The sequence below is a fragment of the Corvus kubaryi genome, unplaced genomic scaffold (genome assembly GCF_017639235.1).
Source record: "Corvus kubaryi isolate FWS band 111438036 unplaced genomic scaffold, C.kubaryi_AGA036_p1.0 78, whole genome shotgun sequence".
Classification (NCBI taxonomy): domain Eukaryota; kingdom Metazoa; phylum Chordata; class Aves; order Passeriformes; family Corvidae; genus Corvus; species Corvus kubaryi.
In genome coordinates, this window is record NW_024582065.1 from 774,270 (window position 1) to 794,527 (window position 20,258).

General features: G+C 51.3%; 1 protein-coding gene across 4 annotated transcripts in view; it reads right to left on the reverse strand.

The window, feature by feature from the left end:
- Positions 1–1,001: 1,001 nt before the first annotated feature.
- The window catches only part of ZNF618 (zinc finger protein 618), a 132,387-nt gene continuing 113,130 nt past the window's right edge, over positions 1,002–20,258 (reverse strand). For 3 of the 4 annotated variants that reach the window (XM_042052742.1, XM_042052740.1, XM_042052739.1), the window contains 4 exons: positions 19,850–19,894; positions 15,385–15,462; positions 10,049–10,150; positions 1,002–9,273 (listed from right to left, as the gene is read on the reverse strand). In XM_042052742.1, the coding sequence (XP_041908676.1) occupies positions 7,760–9,273; positions 10,049–10,150; positions 15,385–15,462; positions 19,850–19,894 (1,739 nt within the window). In that variant the 3' untranslated portion in view covers positions 1,002–7,759. The remainder of the gene's footprint in view (positions 9,274–10,048; positions 10,151–15,384; positions 15,463–19,849; positions 19,895–20,258) is intronic. The other variant, XM_042052741.1, reaches the window with a different exon arrangement.

The window sequence follows — 20,258 nt, forward strand, 5'->3', positions numbered from 1 at the left end:
GAAATGCTCCAGGGAGAGCTCTGGGTGTCCAAGGGCTGTGGTGTTCTCCTGCTGCCAAGTTCATAGGGCTGTGAACTGCCAGAGGGCAGGGCTGGATGGGAGATTGGGCAGGAATTGTTCCCTGGGAGGGTGGGCAGGCCCTGGCACAGGGTGCCCAGAGCAGCTGGGGCTGCCCCTGGATCCCTGGCAGTGCCCAAGGCCAGGCTGGACATTGGGGCTTGGAGCAGCCTGGGACAGTGGGAGGTGTCCCTGCCCATGGCAGGGCTGGCATTGGATGGGCTTTAAGGTCCCTCCCAACCCAACCCATTCTGTGATTCTGTGGGATCCATCAGACACCACTGCTGGGATCCAGGTCCCTTCCATGGATGTTTTCCCTCCTGTGGGACAGCACATCAGCACTGTCCCAGTCACAAGCTTGAAATACTGAAAATATAGAAAACCCCAGACACTTTTTTTTCCTAAAGGTTGTTTTATTGTAAAACCATAAATACAACACTGACATGAAAATCCTCAAGCAACGGATGCTTTCTTACAGTTACAGTTTGTCTTCTGCCTTGGCATCAATTCTGAAAAGAATGTTGCAGAAACATGTCTCTAAGGTATTTCCAAATAACCGAGCTCTGGCCTGGAGCGCTCGGCCCCTTTGGAAGCTAAGTGGAACTATTCCTCCTCTCTCGTGGAATATTTCCATTCAGACAGCAACAGACTTGTAAAAACAGCAACATTTAAACACCTTGATTTTTTTTTTCTTTAATAATCCTTTTAATTTGACGTCAGTCTAAGTTTCAAACAGCACTGAATTTATTTAGCTGAAAAAAAAACCCAAAACAAAACCAAAACAAAATCCTAAAAAGAAAAAAAAAAAACAAAACCAAAAACCTCAGAACTTGAGTTGGCCTCAAGCGTTCGCATATCACAATGAAAATCAGCAACTCAACCCCGTGCAATATTGCTCTCTAGTGAGTCATTTGATCCACACCAACAATACATGAGACTTCAAACAGGTTTTGTTTTGTTTATTAACACAGCAAGTGTGACATTAGATAACCTTTTAAATACAGTACATGGTACAGCGCGGGGCCAGCTGCCCGCACGTTTCCCGTTATGAAGACAAAGCCAGCGGTGGCGGTTTATAAAAATATTGTGTTGCTACAAAAGTATAAATTAATGCTACCGGTATTAAGAAATATTAAACACATAAAACTTATAAGGATTAAGAAAAATATTCATTAATACCTGTAGAAAACTCTGGCCTAAAAAAGATATTTTTTGTATATTTTTTGTATATTTTTTTTGTATTTTTTAAGATGACATGGTCGCACTCGCAGCGCGGGTGCTCTGTGGTATTGCCTAGAACATCTGCATCTACAGAAAGGAAGGAAATGCACACGAGTTACTGAGGGCAGGGAGGGCCAGGAGGGCCAGGAGAACATTAAATCCTTTGCCTGATGAAACAAGAATTCAGCTCCCAGGAGGAGGTTTGGGAAATGGAACGTACGAGCGAGGAACAGCTTCTCTTTTCAGACTGGCTGCCAACAAGGACCTCCCGATGTTTGGTTGTCACCATGACACTGTCTGGCTACGGCGTGGACCACAATCCTCACGGCCTGGGCAGAGCGTTCCCCCCACTGACAGCCTGGGCTGTCACCTGTCACCACTGTGCAGCTCATCCACTACCAGCTTGCCTTTAAAGGATTCAAAAAAAGGAGTATTAAAGTACCAGTAAGTTTCAAGGGACCATGGAAAACAGCTCCTAAGACTGCTGCTCCTTCCAGAACACTTCTCCCTCCTTGAGTGGGAAGATCCTTCTACACAGCAAGGGGAAAAGTTACTCCCTCTCCCACCCTGCAGCTTGCTGGAAAAAACAACCCCAGCCTATCCACAGACACTGCGGAGACTCCACGAGAACCCCCGTGAGGTGAGAACAAGGATTCAAGGCCAGTGAGGCTGGAAGTGTCTTTTTAAGGGACTTTAGTTGTAAAAAGCAAGGGTTGGACACGTCTGTGCTCACCAGCTCCACCCTACAATATTCCCATCGTTAAGGCTGAGCTGCTCACCCAGGTCCCGCTGTCAGGGATGCTACAGAAAATCCTGCCAGTCATCATTCCTTGTTTCAGGAGCTAAAAATTCCAACTCAGCTGCCTAAGGATGAGGAACCCCTCAGGGTCTATGGATACACCGTTGTCTATGTGAGCAAAACTCTCTCGTCGAGTTACAAACAAAGGACTCTTAACAGGAAACAAACCTTAACTAAGCAGCCAAACTAAACCCGAAATTAAACAGAAATCTCACAAACATTCAAGAGATAAAATTAAATTTCAGGGCAACCCACTGTCATTGGTTCACCATTTCTGGCCTAGCGTAAGCACTGTCCCCAGGCCTGTCCCACACGGGGCTGAGCTGGGCCCCGCGCTTTGCTCAGGGACGCTTCCCGGAGCCCCAGGGAGGTGACGGAGCCGTGGCAGGGGGACAGGCCCCACACACGGGAACAGGGAGTTCTTATTGCTACAGTGACAGCTTCACATCTGACACGGGGCACGGGGCTCGGCCAGCGGTTCTGGGCATTCCCAAGGGATCCCACGGACCCGAGATCACGGTGTAGCACAGCAAAAGCTCAGCAGAAGCAGCAAAACATTGAACACTCTCCCCCACCTCGGCAGGGTAAGGCCTGGCAGGACATTTGCTCCTCGACTGGCGGTTCCCCCTGTGCTGCCTCCCTCCGGGATGGAACCCAGCTAATGGATATACTGAGAGCTGGGAAGGGCTTGGTGCTGGTGAGGGGTGGGAGGATGGGGAGGAAAAGGTTCTGTGAACCCGCCTGGAGGGTTCTGGGCAGGAACCTGGCACTTCCCACCTCTACACCCAGTTCCTGTTCTCTCGGCAAGGCCCAGCCTCATGGAGTGAGCTCCACTCTGCAGCCTCGTCTTCAATGACAGGGCTCAAAACACATTCCCCTCCTCCCAGAGGAACAGAGTTCTCCCCTCGAAGAGGTTTCCCAGAATCTGCCTTTAGTATCTTTTTTATTTTCCCCCCATTACTCCTCACTACTCCATAGGGAACAACTCGTCCCTTCCTGTGTGAATGCTCACAGGAGCTCCTGCCTCTCCCTCAGCCAGAGAGGTGCAGAGATCCAAGCCTTTCCTCAGCACAGAGCAGCACTCCCAGACTTGCAACACCTTCCTGGCTGCTCTTTTAATGCCTTTTGGTTCATTGGTAACATGTTGCTGCCTAGAAATGCCCAGGACACTGTGGGAGCAGCAGGAGGGTCCAGTCCCCTGTCCTGTGCTCACCATGGCCACAGTGGAACTGGCCCCTCTGAGCAGACTCGGCCACCAACACAAACGTTTTTGGTAATTCCTTCCCATGCTAAACTTTCTGGGTTATTGCAGCCAGTTGGAGAAAAACCACCCAACTCACCTGAGCCATCTCACTGAACACTCCAACGCCACCATTTAGAGCTCAAGCCATTTCTAGAAGTGTTTCCCCTCTATTTTCAGTCATTCCCAAGTTTTGAGAGCATCTGCTGCAAATTCATTTGCTAAATTCACATGAGGGCCATGACTCCCTGAGCTGCTGCTGGACATCACCTCTGCCCAGCAAGCACAGATAAACCAGTGCAGGTGGTTTGTGTGGACGCTTAAACCAGTTCAGCTCAAGGTTAAACTGGCTTAACCAGCAATGAATGAACAACTGAGTTAGACAAAACCTGAGCCCACAGTCAGCTTTCACAGAAAGTTTTGCAGATTGCACCAGTTCAAATCCAGCCAAAGCAGTTTCCTTAGCACAGACAGAGAGCTTGGACAGAAAGGGAAGTTCACCTCCACCTCAACTCGACCCAGGTGTGAGACACCAAGTCCATCCTGCAAGCCAAACACAACCACAACCACTGCCTACTGAGAGACACAGGAGACAAATCCTTCCTGACCTGGCTGCTGCACCCACACAGAAACAACCTCCTGAAGAGCTCTGCCTCTATCCCACTCTCTTCAGCAACAAGGACAATCAGACAGGCTCTTCCCTCTTAGAGTTCACCTGGTGGTGCTTGTTCCCCACCTGCAGGTCAGAACGCTCCCAAAGCAAATTGTGGAGTCAGAGAAGTCTGCAAAGTCAGCAGCAGGAACAGGTAAATGCCTGGAGGCCACACACCATTTCTGCATCCTGGCACACTTCACATGGGAGATTAAAGGAAAACAACAAGCAGAAGGCAAATTCCCAACATGACCCACCAGAGGGTGATCCCAGTTCTGAGGACTTCTCCCCCCAGCTGGAAGAGAGCAGAACCTCACAACAGCCCTGGCCAAACTCAGAGCCTCTCCTGTGCAGTCTCCCACCCCAGGACCAGCAGTGCTCCTACAACAGCCCTGCTGCTCCACAGAGCAGGAACAGAGCAGCTGGGGTTGGAGCAACCTGGCAAACAAGAACTTCCCAATTTCAGACCATGGTCAAGTATTTTTGCTCCTTAGAATGTGAATTCAAGCCTTGAAGAAGGAAGGAGGAAGAGGAGCAAAAGCTTGGCATTTAAGGTAAATACATGTGCTACGGATGTGCTTCTCTGCTTTTACTGAAGCCTAAGTGACCAGAGAAAGAGAGCAGACCCAGCAGGAACAGCTCCTCTGAGCTGAGCACCTGCAGCCGTGTTCCAGAGTCAGGAAAAGCTGCACCTTCTTCCACCGAGTCTCTGGAGAAGGGGCTGCCCAAGCAGCTCCTCTCCTCACCCACTTCTGAGAATGCTCCATTTTAGGCCTTCAGGTTTTCTCTTGCTTTTCCAGCTGTTGAGTTTTTAAGTCTTTGGGAGAATCTCATCTACCCGACATCACTGCTTAACATCCATCATTAGTGCAACTACAACCGAAGTTGCCTTGGAGGGGCAGTTTTTGGGATGGGGGAGAGGGCCAGTCCATCCCTCTCTTTGGTCAGCACCACAAGAAAACCCCAAGTCTGGTGCCAAACCCACAGTGTGAGAAGGAAAAGGGGAGGTGGGATGGGAGGTAGGGGTGCTGCGCCCTTCCTGCCTGCATGTCCTGACTCTGCACCACAGTCCTGCTCACTGCTGGGCACAGTTCCCTGCAGTTTACCCCATTCTCAGTTCCAGGGACTTACAGCTGGGCTAACTCTACCTTGCCCACTTCCCACCCTCAATGCCTTGCACAGACAAGACGAGCCCGAGTTTGCAAACCCCACAGAAATCATCTACGTGTCCCTTAGCAAAGGAGGGCTGGGAGTTGGAGCTGTCTTTCCAAAGGAATGCAAGGGCTTTGCACGTTCCCCTGAGCATCACAGAGCTCTCAGGTGAACCACACAAAAAGGTGTGATGTGCCATTAGGAGAAGGAACTGCCAATCCTGATCCCTGCACCATCAGCTGAGCTGTGTGGTGCCCTCTGTGCCCACAGCTAATCCTGCTTTGGGGACATGCACCAGCCAAGTTTTCCTGCTGTTGGGCACACATCTCACTTAGGGTTCATTTTTGTTTGTCACGTGTTTCTCCTGCCCTGCAAACTGCTGTGCTGCCATGGGCCCAGCTGGTGGCTGGGCAAGCAGGATTTGTACAGGAGAAAACAAAACCAGCAAGAAGGAAAGCTGGCCTCACAACCAACCCCTCCAGCAGCCACTGCCAGGGAAATCAGGTGTCCAAGAGCCTCTGCCTTGGCAGCTCCTGTTCATGTGGCAGGCTGTGTGCTTTAGGCAAAAACTGAACATTTGGGGAGACAATGGTTTTGGCCTGGTGGCAGTAACAGTGCTGAGAGGTCAACCCAAACACCAGCCTCAAGGCAATGGAAGGCTGAAGCGGCTGGAAAGGGCAAGAGAGCTGGTGCCAAGGTCTGTCCTCATGAGCCTGGCGTGGGGAAGGGTCCAGCGTGCAAACTGTGCCCCTGAGTCCCGTGGCAGTGCAGGCATCAGGGAGTGCCCGTGAGGTTCAAGGCATCTGCACACAAAGCCTGAGAGATTGGGTTTGCTATCTCTCATGTCTTGGAACTTGCACCTTCTCTTACAGCAGAGCTGGGCAGGTGGGATCCTGGTTTAACATCTGGTCAGCAGCAGCACTTCAGAGAGGGCCCCCAGTCTCCCCCTGCACTTTCAGCCAGCAGCAAACTCCCCTTCAGTGCTGCTGAGGGGCTCCAGCTGCTCCCAGCAGGCCAGTCCCTCCTCCTGACCCTCCCATGCCACTGGGACTGCAGCTCCAGAGCTCCTGGAAGCAGGAGAGACGGCTGAAAAAAACGAGAATTTGCTGCAGTGTTCCTCCAGGAGACAAGTCCCAGGGGTGAAAAATGCACAGTTTGGCACCAGAGGCTGGGAATTGTCCAAGAGGCACCAAACCTGACAGAGCCTGTCCAGCAGCCCAGGAGCTGTGCCTGCAGGAGCTCTGGCCTTGGGGACAGCAGAGTGACTGAGATGGTTTGGGGTTATGGGGATCTCGAATTGCATTTGGGGTGAGCCAGTTACGTGTGAACGTTTCGGGGCCCGTGGCCTTCCTGGCCAGAACAGGTCAGCAACAGAACAAGTAGTGTAATGCACTGTAGGTATCAAAAAGACATTCGTGCCACTAGAGGAAACCATTCCAAACAAAAATGGGAAGATATTCTTTGCACTCAGTCAGGAGCACTTACATTCAGAAGGATCTTTGAGCCCATGCACTTCTCTAAGCTTCCTTCAAACCCCAGTTTGACAAAACTGGTGAGCTTTGTTCCCCTGAAAAATCATACACCTTGGTTTGCCCTTGGCCTTGGGAAGGGTGGTTTGTGTGTCACTGAGACACTTTTTAACAAAAAACTTTAGGTATGAGGGTTCTCTGGCAGACCTGGCGAGCTCACTGGTGGCCCATAGCCACCTGTGCTGTCACCATTTGCTTTTCCTGGTTTCTAGGCTTTGCCACATAAACAACTGCTGTGGTTCCCATAAGAATATTATTTAACTGCAAATAGGCTACTCTAGAACAAGTTTGAGAACACCTGATGTACAAAATTCACAGAAAAGCTAATTAACACCGGGAGTTCAGAAAAGAAGTTCTGCTGTAAAAAAATACAAAGCCAAGAAACGTAACAACTACTGACAGCTTCTGCCATGAACCATTTCTCTCAGTTTGAAATCAAACTTATAATCACTTGCTGCCATGTCAAACTCAAAACTGGGAGTAGAGACAGAGGAGTAACTTTTGGTTTTTGGATAAAAAAGGATATGTAAAGATTAAAAATAAAATTAAAAATCAAAAACCTTAAAGCCTCCCTTCCTGATTTCTAAAGATACCGGTGTTGATGGAACACAGCTGCCCTGATTCGTGCACCGTGCCAAGAAGGCTGCAGCCAAGTGCCCTCAAGGTGTACAGTTATTCAAAGGAGCAAAGTCCAGTGCAGAACTGGTCAATGGAGTCTGATTATCCATGGCAAGATGGCCCAGGGGACAAGAGGAAAGGTGGGGTGGAGGAGAAACAAAAGAAACTTCAAGTCACTTTAGATCTCAGCTGCCTGAAGACTTTAGAACATCAGCCTCCCATTCGTCTGCCCACTTGAAAACATCAGAAAGTCTGTCAAGTCCACACACTATCTATGGAAAGCAGCACGTTCCTGGCAGAGGGCTGTCTCTCTCCCGTGCTCAGCTTTCCTTTCAAACTTAATTTTATATATATTTATATTTTTATATATATATAAAAAAGCACTTGGTTTCCAGGGGCATTCATAATGAGGTCCACAGTGTTTAGAACTTAAATTTCTTTTTCTTTGTTTGGAACAGTGTTTTAAAGTTTTGTTTTAATTAAAGACAGTCTTAAAGCATGTTGGACTTCAAAAACATGAGTTTGTTCATGTCTTCTGGACTGAGCAGCCGCCTCCTTTTGATCAAGAGCGCCTGCTCACACATATTTACACATTCGCTCCTGGCACCCACAGCAGGCACTGCTAAGAGCCAAAAGGCCAGCTTGGCTAGTTTTGTATGCTTTTGGGTAACACACGACCAGTACTGAAACAGGTCAGGGGTGGCCTGGAAGAGAGGTTCTTGCAAATAATCATAGACTTCATTTTTCCCGAACCAATCTTCTTCCTGAGCTGCTGTGGCCTCCCCTGCTGCACGAGGCTTCTTGGTTGAAGGTTCAAATTCTGTTTCTTCTGCCCAGGACTCTTTCACCTCATTGATCAGCTCGCAGACCTTGCCAATGATCTCTTCATGCTGGTAGGGCGGGACGGGCCGCAGCTTCTGCTGAGGGTCCAAGATCATGGCTACCTTGTGTGCCGAGTGAACTTTGAAGTTCTCCTTCAGCGCCTCCAAGAAGAGGTGACAGAGTTTGCTGACCACGCCAGCATCGTTGGCTTTGGAAGTGAACAGTTTCTCCAGTTTGACGTAGGTGGGCAGCACCAGCTGCAGCGTGGGCCGGCTCTCGTTGCTCAGCTCGATCACAGCCTGTTTCACCGGCGCCAGGATGGCTGCCAGGTTGCTGAGCAGGTGTTTGTTCAGGTTTTGGATGAGGTTCATCTTCTTGGCCCTGCTGTAGAACTCACAGATCTGCTCGTAGCGCTCGTGGACGAGCAGCAGGGAGTCGGTGACCGAGTTCCAGCAGGGCGGCGGGGAGGTCTCTTCCAGGGAGCCAAAGGTCTCCTTTGAGAGGCCCGTGGACCCTGCCAGGTCTTCACAGACATTCAGGAGCTCGATCACCTCGTGCATGTTGCGAGCCTGTAGTGTTCTCTTGTTGAGCACGCTCTGCACCACCGAGTTCAAGGCACAGGCCGAGCAGCGCAGGCACATGCCCGCCTTGGAGAACGCCGAGGAGTTGACCTTGCAGTCTGTCACGTACACCGTCCTGATCTCCGACATCACAAACTCCGACAGCACGTTCTGCACCCAGTGGTGGATAAAATCACCATTGTCTCGAAGGTCTACACCCTTAATGCCCAGGACGTAGCTCTTGATGTGGTTGCCTTCCACCTGGTAGGCAGTGAGGATGTAGCAGGAGTCGGGGCCGACGCTCTGCGAGTGGCAGGTGACCCCGATGCCGAGGCAGGCGTTGCTGCCCAGGGCGCAGGTGACTTTCACCTTCACCTGGTTGTACATCCGAGGCAGGTGCTTCAGAGCCAGGGTGTTGAAGTTGCCCAGGATCTCGGTGACGGAGAAGGCACCGTAGCGAGCGCCGCTGTCCACCAGCGTCTGCGCCAGCTTGATGAACTCCTTGCCGCTGACCACGCTGAGCGCCCCGAGGTCGGTGCACATCACCCGCAGCAGCCTCTCGGCGATGTTCTGCCGCTCCTTCTCCGGGATCGCGCTGTTCCCCACGGAGCCGCTGGCCGACGCTGCAGGGAAACACAAGCGGGCACAGAAAGGACCAGATCAGCACCTCTGCAGCAGGAGAGAGCTGGGGGCAAGGCACAAAACAATTCTCAGAGACCCCCAAAGAGGCAGAACAAGCCCAGATGATGGAAGAGACAACCCCAACCTTGGAGTTGTTCCCCCAAGGTTTCCGGACAGAGGAACCTCCAGAGACAGGCCCTGCTCTTGCTCAGAGCAGCAGGGAGCTGATCTGCATCCTGTCCCTGGTGTGGGGATGGTCACAGCTCAGCCCAGGTGGAAAGATGGACATCAAATCACAGAATCATGGAATGGATTGGGTTGGAAGGGACCTTAAAACCCATCCAGTTCCACCCCTGCCATGGGCAGGGACACCTCCCACTGTCCCAGGCTGCTCCAAGCCCCAATGTCCAGCCTGGCCTTGGACACTGCCAGGGATCCAGGGGCAGTCACAGCTGCTCTGGGCAGCCTGTGCCTATGTCACAGCACGATGCCTGGATTAGTTTTTTAACGCCAGGCCAGGAAGTCTGACCTTGGATCAGAAGTTACCTTCTTTCAGGAATTACCAAATGCATCCTCCTCACAAACCTTTCCAACCACCCCGGGGTTCTTTGTTGCACTCCTGTAGTGGGAAGGGGTGCTCTGCTCTGCCGGGCAGGACACGAATTAAGGATGAAATCAAACACAATTCGGTGAGGACAAGGGCCTTGTGCAGTGCCCATCACTGCTGCACCCTGAGGCACCTGTTGCACAGGGACAGACTGAAGAACTGCTACGTACTGTTGTTGGCGTTATTTCTTTGGAGCTGTGGTTTCCACTTCTCTTCAACCACGGGGAGAGGTGACCTGGGCTGGCTGGAGGCAATGTTGTTCTCATTGTCAGCTGTGAGGCAAGAGACAGGGAGGGGTTAAAAGCACAAAATAATGCTTAAAGCACAAAGAAAGGGAAACTGCTCAGCATTTACGTAGGGTTCCTTTAACTAAGGGGACGATTACCTACCACACTCTGTGGCTTTCAGTGAGCTGGCACAGCACCCTCAGGGACCCCGAAACTGTCTTTGGACTCACAACCTGTCACTTCCCAAAATGTGCCTGAAATGTGCCACGTGTCTTTCTGTGCACCAGGACGTGGATGCCACCAGCGCACCCTGAAGAATGTCTCCTGAGGAGCTGCAGCTGCACACCCGCAGGAATGGAAGCTCAGCCTGACTTGGGCCATTCATTTGCTTCCGAAATGAGGTGGAAAGGACACTAGTCCTTCTGTTCCCTCACTGCCTCTTCCTGCTCTGCAGGTGGCTGCCCTGTGCTCTCCGGGAAGCACTTTGGTTTTCAAGCTGTGCTCAGCTCCTCTGGATCTAAGGGTCTCATTGCAGTCTTCAGATCTGGTTTCTTCTCCGTGAAGAGCCAGGGCCCAGCTCCTCTGGGGCTCTCATTGCTGCCTCAGACTGCAAACACAAAGCCAAAGTCTCTGGAGTGTGACCAAAGACCACCCTACCCTGAGGCTGCAGACACCAAGTGCCCCCAAAGTCTTTGTGTTTGTGCTCCCATTTCTGTGTGTGGACCTGGGCCGACCACTTTGGCTGCCAGTCTGATGGGATCTTGTAAGGAAATGCAGGCAAGGTCAGTAAATTCTGTATTGTATCCGTGTTCTTTCCTCTCCTGTGCCCCAAGACCCTCTCCCCACCCTCCAGAGGAAATTTTCTAGTTCTTAGGATGCTTCAGTATGAAATGGTGCTGTGAAACAGGCTGTGAAGGAACATTACAGTGCACAATGAAATGGGCTGGAAGAGGAAGCAGAAAGATGGAGAGACTGATGACCAGGCTGAGCAGAAGGATGGAAATCAAAGAAAACAGAACAGGTCATTTGCTCATCACAGTTGGACGCATCTCACCTAATTCTGGACCTCTGTCAGACACACCTCTCTTTGAGGTGGCCCATTAGGGCTCCTTTTACACTCGGGGGTGCCACCCATCCACTCAGGCAGAACTGGATCCTCTTGTGGAGTAAGAATCACCGTGGTCTGAACTCACCTGGAGTCACTGACTCTCCACTGATTTTATGGGGAGTGGAGGCTGCCCAGCTCAGGGGACAGCCCCTGCAGCCTGGGGACACCAGCACAGAGTGCAGTGACCCTGCCCTGTGCTGTGAGCAGTGCCTTGAGGCACCCACAGCTCTGCCAGGCTGCTCTGGGGGGCCAGGACATACACGAGAGGGGAGAGCTGCTCTCCTCCATGTGTGCCAGTGCCCTGGCAGAGCAGGGAGACCAGCAGGGGTGTGATGGAGCTCCAGTGCTCTCCTCCTTACAAGGCCTCTCCAGTGTGAGCAGCTCTGCCCTTCCCTGCCCATCGACAGGCACAGGCTGCTCAGTTATCTGTGGGCACTGCACTGGCACAGGCTCGGTCAACACCTCAGAGCAACCTGGGACATGAGAGACCCAGGGCAGCCTTTGGGCCTGCCTGGGGCCTGTGTGTGCCCAGGGAGCTCCCTGGCCACGCTGGGTGCCCGGGGAGCACTGCCATGCTCAGGCTGCAGCCACAGGTTGGGCTTTGCAGAGCTGTGAAGAGCATGAGGTGCCCCAGAGAGCACCAGTGACCAGGTGTGACACATCAGCAGTCCCCCAGCACCTGCCAGACTAATTGCTCTTGAACCAATGTCACCAGTGTCCTCAACTCCAAGCACCTTGGGTGGGCAAAGGAAAATGTTGGATGTTGCCTGCTAACTTTGCTCACAGTTCAGGCCTTCCTTGTCTTGGTGAGGGATGGGTAGGGGAGAAACCCTCTGTATTTCCTCACCGTAACTCTTTTATCTATTTCCTGATAATAGGGGATTTATTATATACAAATACCTGCTGGCATTCAGTGTGGCATTAATGAGATTTGTACATTTCAGCCTCATCTTCCTTATCAGGCAGTCTGTGAACTACACAGATCATGGTTCTTTAATTTTTCTTCATGCGTCCAATCCTTTAATCCAGGTTCAGCCTAGTCCTCCTTTTGTTTTTTTAGGCCTAGATTGTAGGAAGGGCATTATATAGCAGCACTTGACCTGAACAAAATACTCTAAAGGGAGTCAAAGCTGTATATTGTTCAGTGTAATTACAGAACAAATTCCTCTGCCTGGTGTTCTGCTGTTCTATTTCTGCCTTTCAGCACCCAATTTACATTCTAATTGCTTCTTCTCACTGTGTAGCTGCTTTATGAAGCTATAATCTCTCTTATTACCTTCCAGCCTCCGGGCTCAGCCCTCTGAATGACTCAAGTGCCAGTATGTCCCTGATTTTGCTCCTGGAGGCCAGCAGCACGTTCCCTGGCTTCTGTCCCTTGTGAGAGGGGTCCAGGGGAGGCAGCAGAGCCACTGGAAGAGATCAGCCCTTTGCATTCGACAGGACAAACCAAACTGGGCTCCTGAACACATGAACTGAGGGAGCATTTGACCCATACAGGCTCCTTGGCTCTCTGCATCCCCACAGTGAAACATTCCCTGAACCAGGGATAAAGCACTGCCATGCCTTGTCCCCAGTCTGCGCCTCCTGTGCCACCAGTTCTGCTGACACTGCCAAGTCCCTGCACTCCCAGAGATGCTGAGGCACTGCTGTTGCTTGGATATGGAAAGCCCAGAATCATAGACTTGTTTAGGTTGGAAAAGACCTCCAAGATCATTCAGTCCAACCATCAGCCCAGCCCAGCACCACATTCACCACCGACCCATGTCCCCAGGTGCCACATCCGCATGCTCTTTGAGCATTTCCAGGCATGGTGACTCCACCCCTGCCCTGGGCTCGGGGTGCTTGAGAACCCTTCTAATCTAAAGCTCCCCTGGTACAACTTAAGGCTGTTTCCCTCCTGTCCTCGTCAGTTGTTCCTTGCAAGAAGAGACCGACCCTCACCTCACCTCCTGTCAGACTGCAGGAACGAAGTGCTGCCAGGGCAACTGCAGGCCCTGTGTGCCTTCCCTGCTGTCTGCTGACACAGAACACCCAGAGCTCGACACCCACCAATGCTGGCCGCAGTTCTCCTGCCTCTCCTTTGGCTTTGCCCTCATCCCATAGCAGCAAACGCCGCCCGCTCGCTCCGGCTGCACACGTGGAGGAAGGGGAGAGGGGTGAGCACAGGGCTGCCAAGCACCACACCCAGAGATGCCACGGGAGGGGACAGTGGCTTTCACAGGGCACAGCCGTGGTGGCACCTGCAGAAAGCAGCTGAAGAAGACAGGGACACACTCACTGTCACTGCACCAGTGAGACTTCAGGAGGAGGCAGCCAGGCAGAGGAAGGGACTTGCAAACACAGCAGGGAGCAATGAGAAAACAGAGTTTACCAAGAATAATCCAGAGCTGGGCAGAGGGGAATTACCCATTCACAGAGCTCTGCTGACGTGACAGGAGCCAGACCGCAGACACTGCTCCCTCCAGCCCTGTTCTGTGGCCAGAGTAACCCAGGTGAAAGATCACAGGACCACAGACTGGTTTGGGTTGGAAGGGACCTTAAAGCCCATCCAGTGCCACCCCTGCCATGGGCAGGGACACCTCCCACTGGCCCAGGCTGCTGCAAGCCCCAATGTCCAGCCTGGCCTTGGGCACTGCCAGGGATCCAGGGGCAGCCCCAGCTGCTCTGGGCACCCTGTGCCAGGGCCTGCCCACCCTCCCAGGGAGCCCTCAGCACCACCCCCGTGGGTCACTTGTAAAGAAGAGAGAAGGAAGAAGCTGCAGGCAGCACTTGCTTAAAACTTGCAACAGCTCAACCCTGCCAGTGAGCTGCCCTTGTCTCCTTGGACACCTCAGCCCCTGTACTCAGTGTCACCCAGAGCTGCAACTCAAAATGCTGCATTTCAGCGCCAGAGCCCAGAGCAAGAACAGGATGCTCAGGACACAGTGTGGAGGCAGCAGGAACTGCCATAGACAACCAGAAAGGACAGACCCAAGGCCAGGGAGTGAGGGCAGCCCTGCCAGGGCAGAGCTCCACTGATCCTCGGGGTAACACAGTCCCATTACTCCACAGGAATGCCCCGTGCTCTAACAGAAACACAAACTCACACCTTCTGCTCACAAAGCGCTCCAAAAGCCTCTTTGTAACACTATAGAGATGATAAATAAAGTAGCTGCTGAACAACACACAGAGCCTGCACTAAGATTTGCCAACAGGAACTGAAATGGAATAGAGGAACCTTATGGATGAAGAACTCAGGTGACACTATTAAAATTAGGACTGAAACTAAAATAGAGAGCAAGATAAGAACTTTGATTAACATTATTGTTACAGAATGGAAAATATACTTTTCCTCAAGCCTCTTGTCCTCCTGTGCCACTCTCCTCAGGGCCTGCACTGCATCTGCATCTCAACAGAGCAGCTGTCTTTTGGAGAATACAGGTCTGTCAAAGGGGATTTAATTGTTCTTAAAACTGTGTTAGTTCACTTGAATTTTTATTCAAGAGGAGAAAAAAAAAAAAGAAAAAAAAAATCTGCCAATATAAAATTAATTCTGTTTCTGCATTTTTGAATATATTGAATGCTGTCTTTGAAACAGCTTTGGCTTTGAAATTTTAAAACTGTCTCTTATGTATCAAGACAGGAAACAAAACCAATGACTTAGAAACAAAGCACTGGAATGATTCCTAAGAATTCTCATTTGTAGGTAGCTGAGAGGCAACTGCTGAAATGGCAAATTCTTCTTCCGAGAACACATTTCAGTCCTCTGCAGAACTCCAGGAGACACAAGCACAGGACAGGACTCGTGTGGGCAAAGGCTCTGCTGCCCTGCGAATGTTTTTGGTTTGTTTGCTTCCATGAGAGCCACCCCTTTGGCACAAGGCGGGATTTAACCTGCTGTAGGAGTTTATGCAATGAGGATTCTCTGGACAAAGCCAATGAGGAGTGTGATGGGCTCTGAGCTAGCATGGCACATTCCCTCTCTCCCTACGGAAAGGAGCGATATTCACAATCCAGCCTGAGCCTATGTGCTCCAGCCTTTGAGGGGTGACTTTGTTTGTTGCAGGTGAAATGACTGGGGCTGTGGGAATGGGGAGCACTGAGGACCCTATGGACACACATCGGGGTCAGCACCAGGCAGCAGCACAGAATTTAATTCTCTGCTTGCAGCGAGTCGAAGTGCCCAGCTTACCTGCGTGGGACTGCATGTGCTCCAGGAGATTGTTATAAAACTGGAACTGGATTCCACAAGCTCCACAGGTGTAAGGCTCTGTTTGGGAGAAATCAGTTCAGAAGAATTACACAGAGTCTGCAGGGAAGCAGCACAGGTGCATACCTCAGTGTGTACAGCCGTGGGGCCGTGCCCCTGGCACAGCAGCTCCGCAGGGAGCGGGATAGGGCCGGGCACGGCTCTGCCTCCTGGGCTGGGCTGGGCTGGGCTGGGCTGGGCAGCCTCCTCCTGCTGCACTCCATGGCCGGGGGCACAGGCAGAGCACAAGGGGAAGCACCTGCTGCCCTGTGTGGGCATCTCAGGGATCTGCACAAGGATTTCTTCGGGAGGCTGCCCACCGGCCAGGGCCTGCTCTGTGCAGCCTGCCTTGAGCACATCCCTGCTATTTTAGAGCCTGTGAGCAAAGCCTGGTGAATTTATTTTACATCCAGTTCTGTCAAATTCCAGTCTCTGCTGCCTTTCCTGAGTGAGACAAGGAGCACCGGCTTGTGACAAGTGCTGTAGTCAGAAGCTGGGGGTGGAGCAGTGCCATGGGGGAACTCAGCTGAGGCTTTGTGGCTGTCACCAAGCGCAGTGAGACCAGGGACTGGTGAGTGTCACAGGGCTGGGTGGCAGCAGGACGCCAGGGAAGCAGAGGTGGAGGGCAAGAAGCACAGGAACCAGGGCTGTGCCTGAAGGCTGAGAGCAGAGCAGGAGAGCCATGTGCCAGAGCAATGTGGATGAGCTGGAGCGAGGAAAGAGCTGGGTGCAGAGCCCCCTCGTGAGCTGCAAGATACGTTTAGCCCTTTTCTATGTTGAAAGTGCATTTTTTCCACTGAATTAACCTAACAGCAAATGTTTGCAGTTGTCTGTTTAACAGTATCAGTAGAGTGCAGTGGCTGACAGATGTGATCTTGAACTATGGTGCTGGGATATGGCAATATTGCAGTTTGCCTCTGGCCCTGCAGCCACACCAGCACTGCCCCCTCTCACACTGGGGCAGCAGAACGGACAAACACATTTGGCACATTAACAATTTCGGATACAAATGCCTGGCACACACACGGAGCAAGGTCTGTTGCTACAATATTTCAGAAGTCTAGATCTAAGTTCAAAGCAAAAAACATATTCTGTATCAATGAATAAGCAGAAGCACCAGCACACAGGATGGAAGAACCAAAACCCAGGGAAGCACAAGCCTGCCTATACCCTGTGAGAAATCTATCTGAGGTAGCAAACCCCAGAATCCACCTCAAGGCTACAGGAATCCGTGAGGAAAAACATAAAAGAGAGCATGAACAGTCTGTATAAGCTGTACTTTCATGCTGTGAGGTTAAACCTTTCCCACAGAGCCTACAGCCTCTGAAATGATGGAGCCAGCTCTGCCCAGAGTTGTACTCAATGCTTTCAGTCACTGTTTGCTTGTGATGCTGCTCCTGGGCTTTGCCGTGGCATGGAAGGTTGGGAACACAGTACCTAAGTAACTGTGCTTGTGAAAAAGAGAGAAGACTTGGGCAGCTGAGTGGCACACAGGGATTTCAGGCCTTGGGAATTAACAGGGACTGGCTGTCTCTGCTGAAACCATCAGCAGTGAAGTACATGTGGTAAAATGCCACAAGAGGTACAATGCAATCTAATTGTTCAGGCTTATTTTTAGTTGTCAGAGAGGAGAAGGCTCCCTGTGGGTGCAAACCATCCCTCTTGGGTTCGTACATCAATGTCAGTGACCTGTGTTACAGACACACATCTGCTCATGGAGCCCAGACTGCTCAGATGGAAACATCTCAAACCAGCGTCAAAATTAACGTGTGATTCATCTATTGAAAGCAGTCACACTTCCAAGAGCCTGCTGCCTGCTGCTGACAGGCCCCTGGCAGGTCAGAGGAGCTGTGTGAGCCCCTCTCTCTGCCCCTCTGCTCTGCTGGAGCCCCTGCCCCTCCACCAGAGGGGAGGACAGCCCCTGCTGTACTCCCAGTGCTGCAGCAAGGCTGCACGTGTCACCCTGCAGTCCCCTGGACAACGGCAGCTCTCGTGTGCCATTTGAACTTCATCTCAATTCTGAAAGCTGCCCCTTCTGTTCTGCTCCAGAAATGTCCAACTTTGGAAAAAAAATCACCACCTACTTCCAAAAGCTGATTTCACATTCTGAAAATGCCAAAGCATTTTCTAAATAATTCTGAGACAAAGACACACGGAAGTCTAAGTTCACCACAAATGAAAATGAGTTCACATTAAAACTAAGCATAAAATTTAAATTCACCCAACAATTCCAAAGTCTTTCCCAGGACCAAGGGAAGGGATGCTTGGGAGGATGTGCAGAATCCCTGTGGGAATGAATGAGCTCACTTTTCTTCCCAGAGCTCTCTCAACCCTCACACTGCTGAGCTTTCAGCTCCTGAGCCCCTCATGCTCCACAGTGCAGAGCTGGGAACAGTCAGGCTGGCTGGAAGGAGGGTGGGATGTGCCAGAGCTAGAAGAGGAAGAGGGATCAGCAAGGTGGAGAGGAGAAAGAAGCAATCTGTATCCCAAACCAGGGAAAAGTCACTGCTGGAAAAGAACTGCTCACCTGAGCTGGTAAATCCTCCTCCCTTTGATTTCTCCTGCAACTTAAAACTGGAAAAGTTGTCAAAAGTGCTCTGCACACCCATGTGAGCCCCACCTGTGCCCCATTCTCCTTCCTGGGAGCGCAGCCCCCCTGCCACTGCAGGACCTCTGCTCGTCCTTCCCATGGGGAATTTCAGCTCTTCCTTACTCAGGCTTAGGTTTATGCATCCACTCTGTTGCCTTCAGGTGGGCTGAGCTCGGCAAAGGGTCCCCAGGTCCCCCCTTGGGTGCTTCCCCCAGCAAACCTGTCCTTCTGCTCCCAGCTGGTGATGGTACCAGGGCAGCTGGGGCCCCTCTGTGCTGCCCACACAAGCCCCTTGTGCTCGTGGAGGTGTCCTCTGAGAGAAGGTTTCAACCAGCAGCTGTTGAAACCTCTTCAGTGTCCTGAGCCACACAGAACTAATGCTCACATCTGGTTGCACAATTTAAAACATCTTTCCCCAAGGCTATAATTAGACACTTTTATTAGTGCTTTACCCAGTGAGCAAGGCCCCAGAGCAAGGCAGCAGCTGTGTGAGCCAAGGCAGAGGAAAACCAGTGCCTGTGCTTAGGTTAAATAAATCACTCTAATTCCCATGTTAACTCTCATTGCCACATCTAAGCCAGGGAAAATAGCAGAGCCTGGTCTGAAGCCAGGAGTGAACAGGAGTTGAGAGCTTTAACAGAAAGTTCCAACAGCAAGTGCCCTGAGGTGCTTGTGCAGAGTGACAGACATCCAGCAGGGTGTCACCGTGGCTCAGCAGGGACAGCCCCCCCGGCTGCTCTTTCCTCAGCAGAAAAGCCCCACATTTCAACACTTCTGTCCACATCTTGGTGAAAAACAAATGCACAACAACTGTGAGGAAAACTCCTCAGCATTTCCACCCAACGTTTCCACTGGCATTAGCTTCACTAACAGCGTAACTGCACCTTCCCTTTGACACAAACCCTTGAAACAAGGCAGGAGAACCAGCAGCAGGCTCCTACAAAAACACCAGCACACCCCAAAATCAGTGGAAGTTTCTTGAAAACAGAACTTCTGTCACTTCCAGCCAGCTCAGACAGTAAGAGACAACAAGGTGCTCTGGAGCATGTTTGGAAAAGGGAGTCCCAAATTCACCACCCTTGTCAAAAGGCTTGGCATTAATTGGATTTCTCTTCCCACATGAACTTGTGTTCTCAATAAAGCCCTTGCTTCCCTCTCAGCTTCGTAAGAGGAGGAAGAACACCTGTCCTCCCTTCCTGTGGCCCTGCTCAGGGTGCAGCATTCAGGGGTGCCCTGCATCACCAGGCTGGCACAGACTGAAAATCCCCCTCAAATCCCAATGCAAGCCGAGCAGAAACCAAACACCCTGGAAGGCAAAGGAAGAAGCCCCACCTGCTGAAAGCATCAAAGCCAAAGGGCAGAACCTCCAGCAGAGACCACCTGTGCACCCATCCCAGACCTGCTCTCCCTCCCCTCCTGCTCGCTGCCTGTTTCTCACCCGTGCTCCCAGGCCACACGGACCTGGTTCTGTGCAGGTGTTTACTGAGCTGAGTCACGATGACAAGTTTTTCTCTGTGTAAATGTAACTTAAATATGGGTTCATTTTCAAATCTTGGTTTCAGAACACATTCACAACAAACTCCCTGAAGACCGAACACGAAGCGATTTGGCAGCCCCAGACTGCATGGAAACACCCTGGAGGATTTGTGTTGCATTTAAATCTGACACCAGAGCCGCAGAAGTGAGGCATTTTATCTTTGACACCTGGACTCCTAATAAAAAAACCATTTATTGATGAAAATTGCTCAGAGGGCAGGGCAGCAGGGCTGCAGGAGGGCAGTCCCTGCCTTTTGCACCACAGACATCCATCACACTTACTTTGTAAAAGCGGGAAAGGATTTGAAATCAGGGGACTTGCGGTTTCTGCAAAAAAGAAAGAGATTTAAATATTGAGACTGGCAGAGACCTCGCTGCATTCTTCACAGCTCTGCCTATCTGTTCCCTGCTCCTTATCCCTACTCCACACTTCCAGAGTTATCCAGGGCAGGATGGGAGCTCCATTTACCACAAAATCCAACATGTCCAGCTGTGAATTTTCTCTCCCTTGCTCAGTTTCTCATGGCCAGGGTTCTGCATCTTTCCCGTCCAATTTAAAACGTCCAGAGACTTTAACACACACCCAGTACTACAGCAATGGAAAAAAGGGGGGAGGCCAGCAAAGAAAAGCCACGGAGGCAAGAAACCCTTTACAAAGGCTCTCTTTGGTGCTGCAGATGCAAATTCCCAG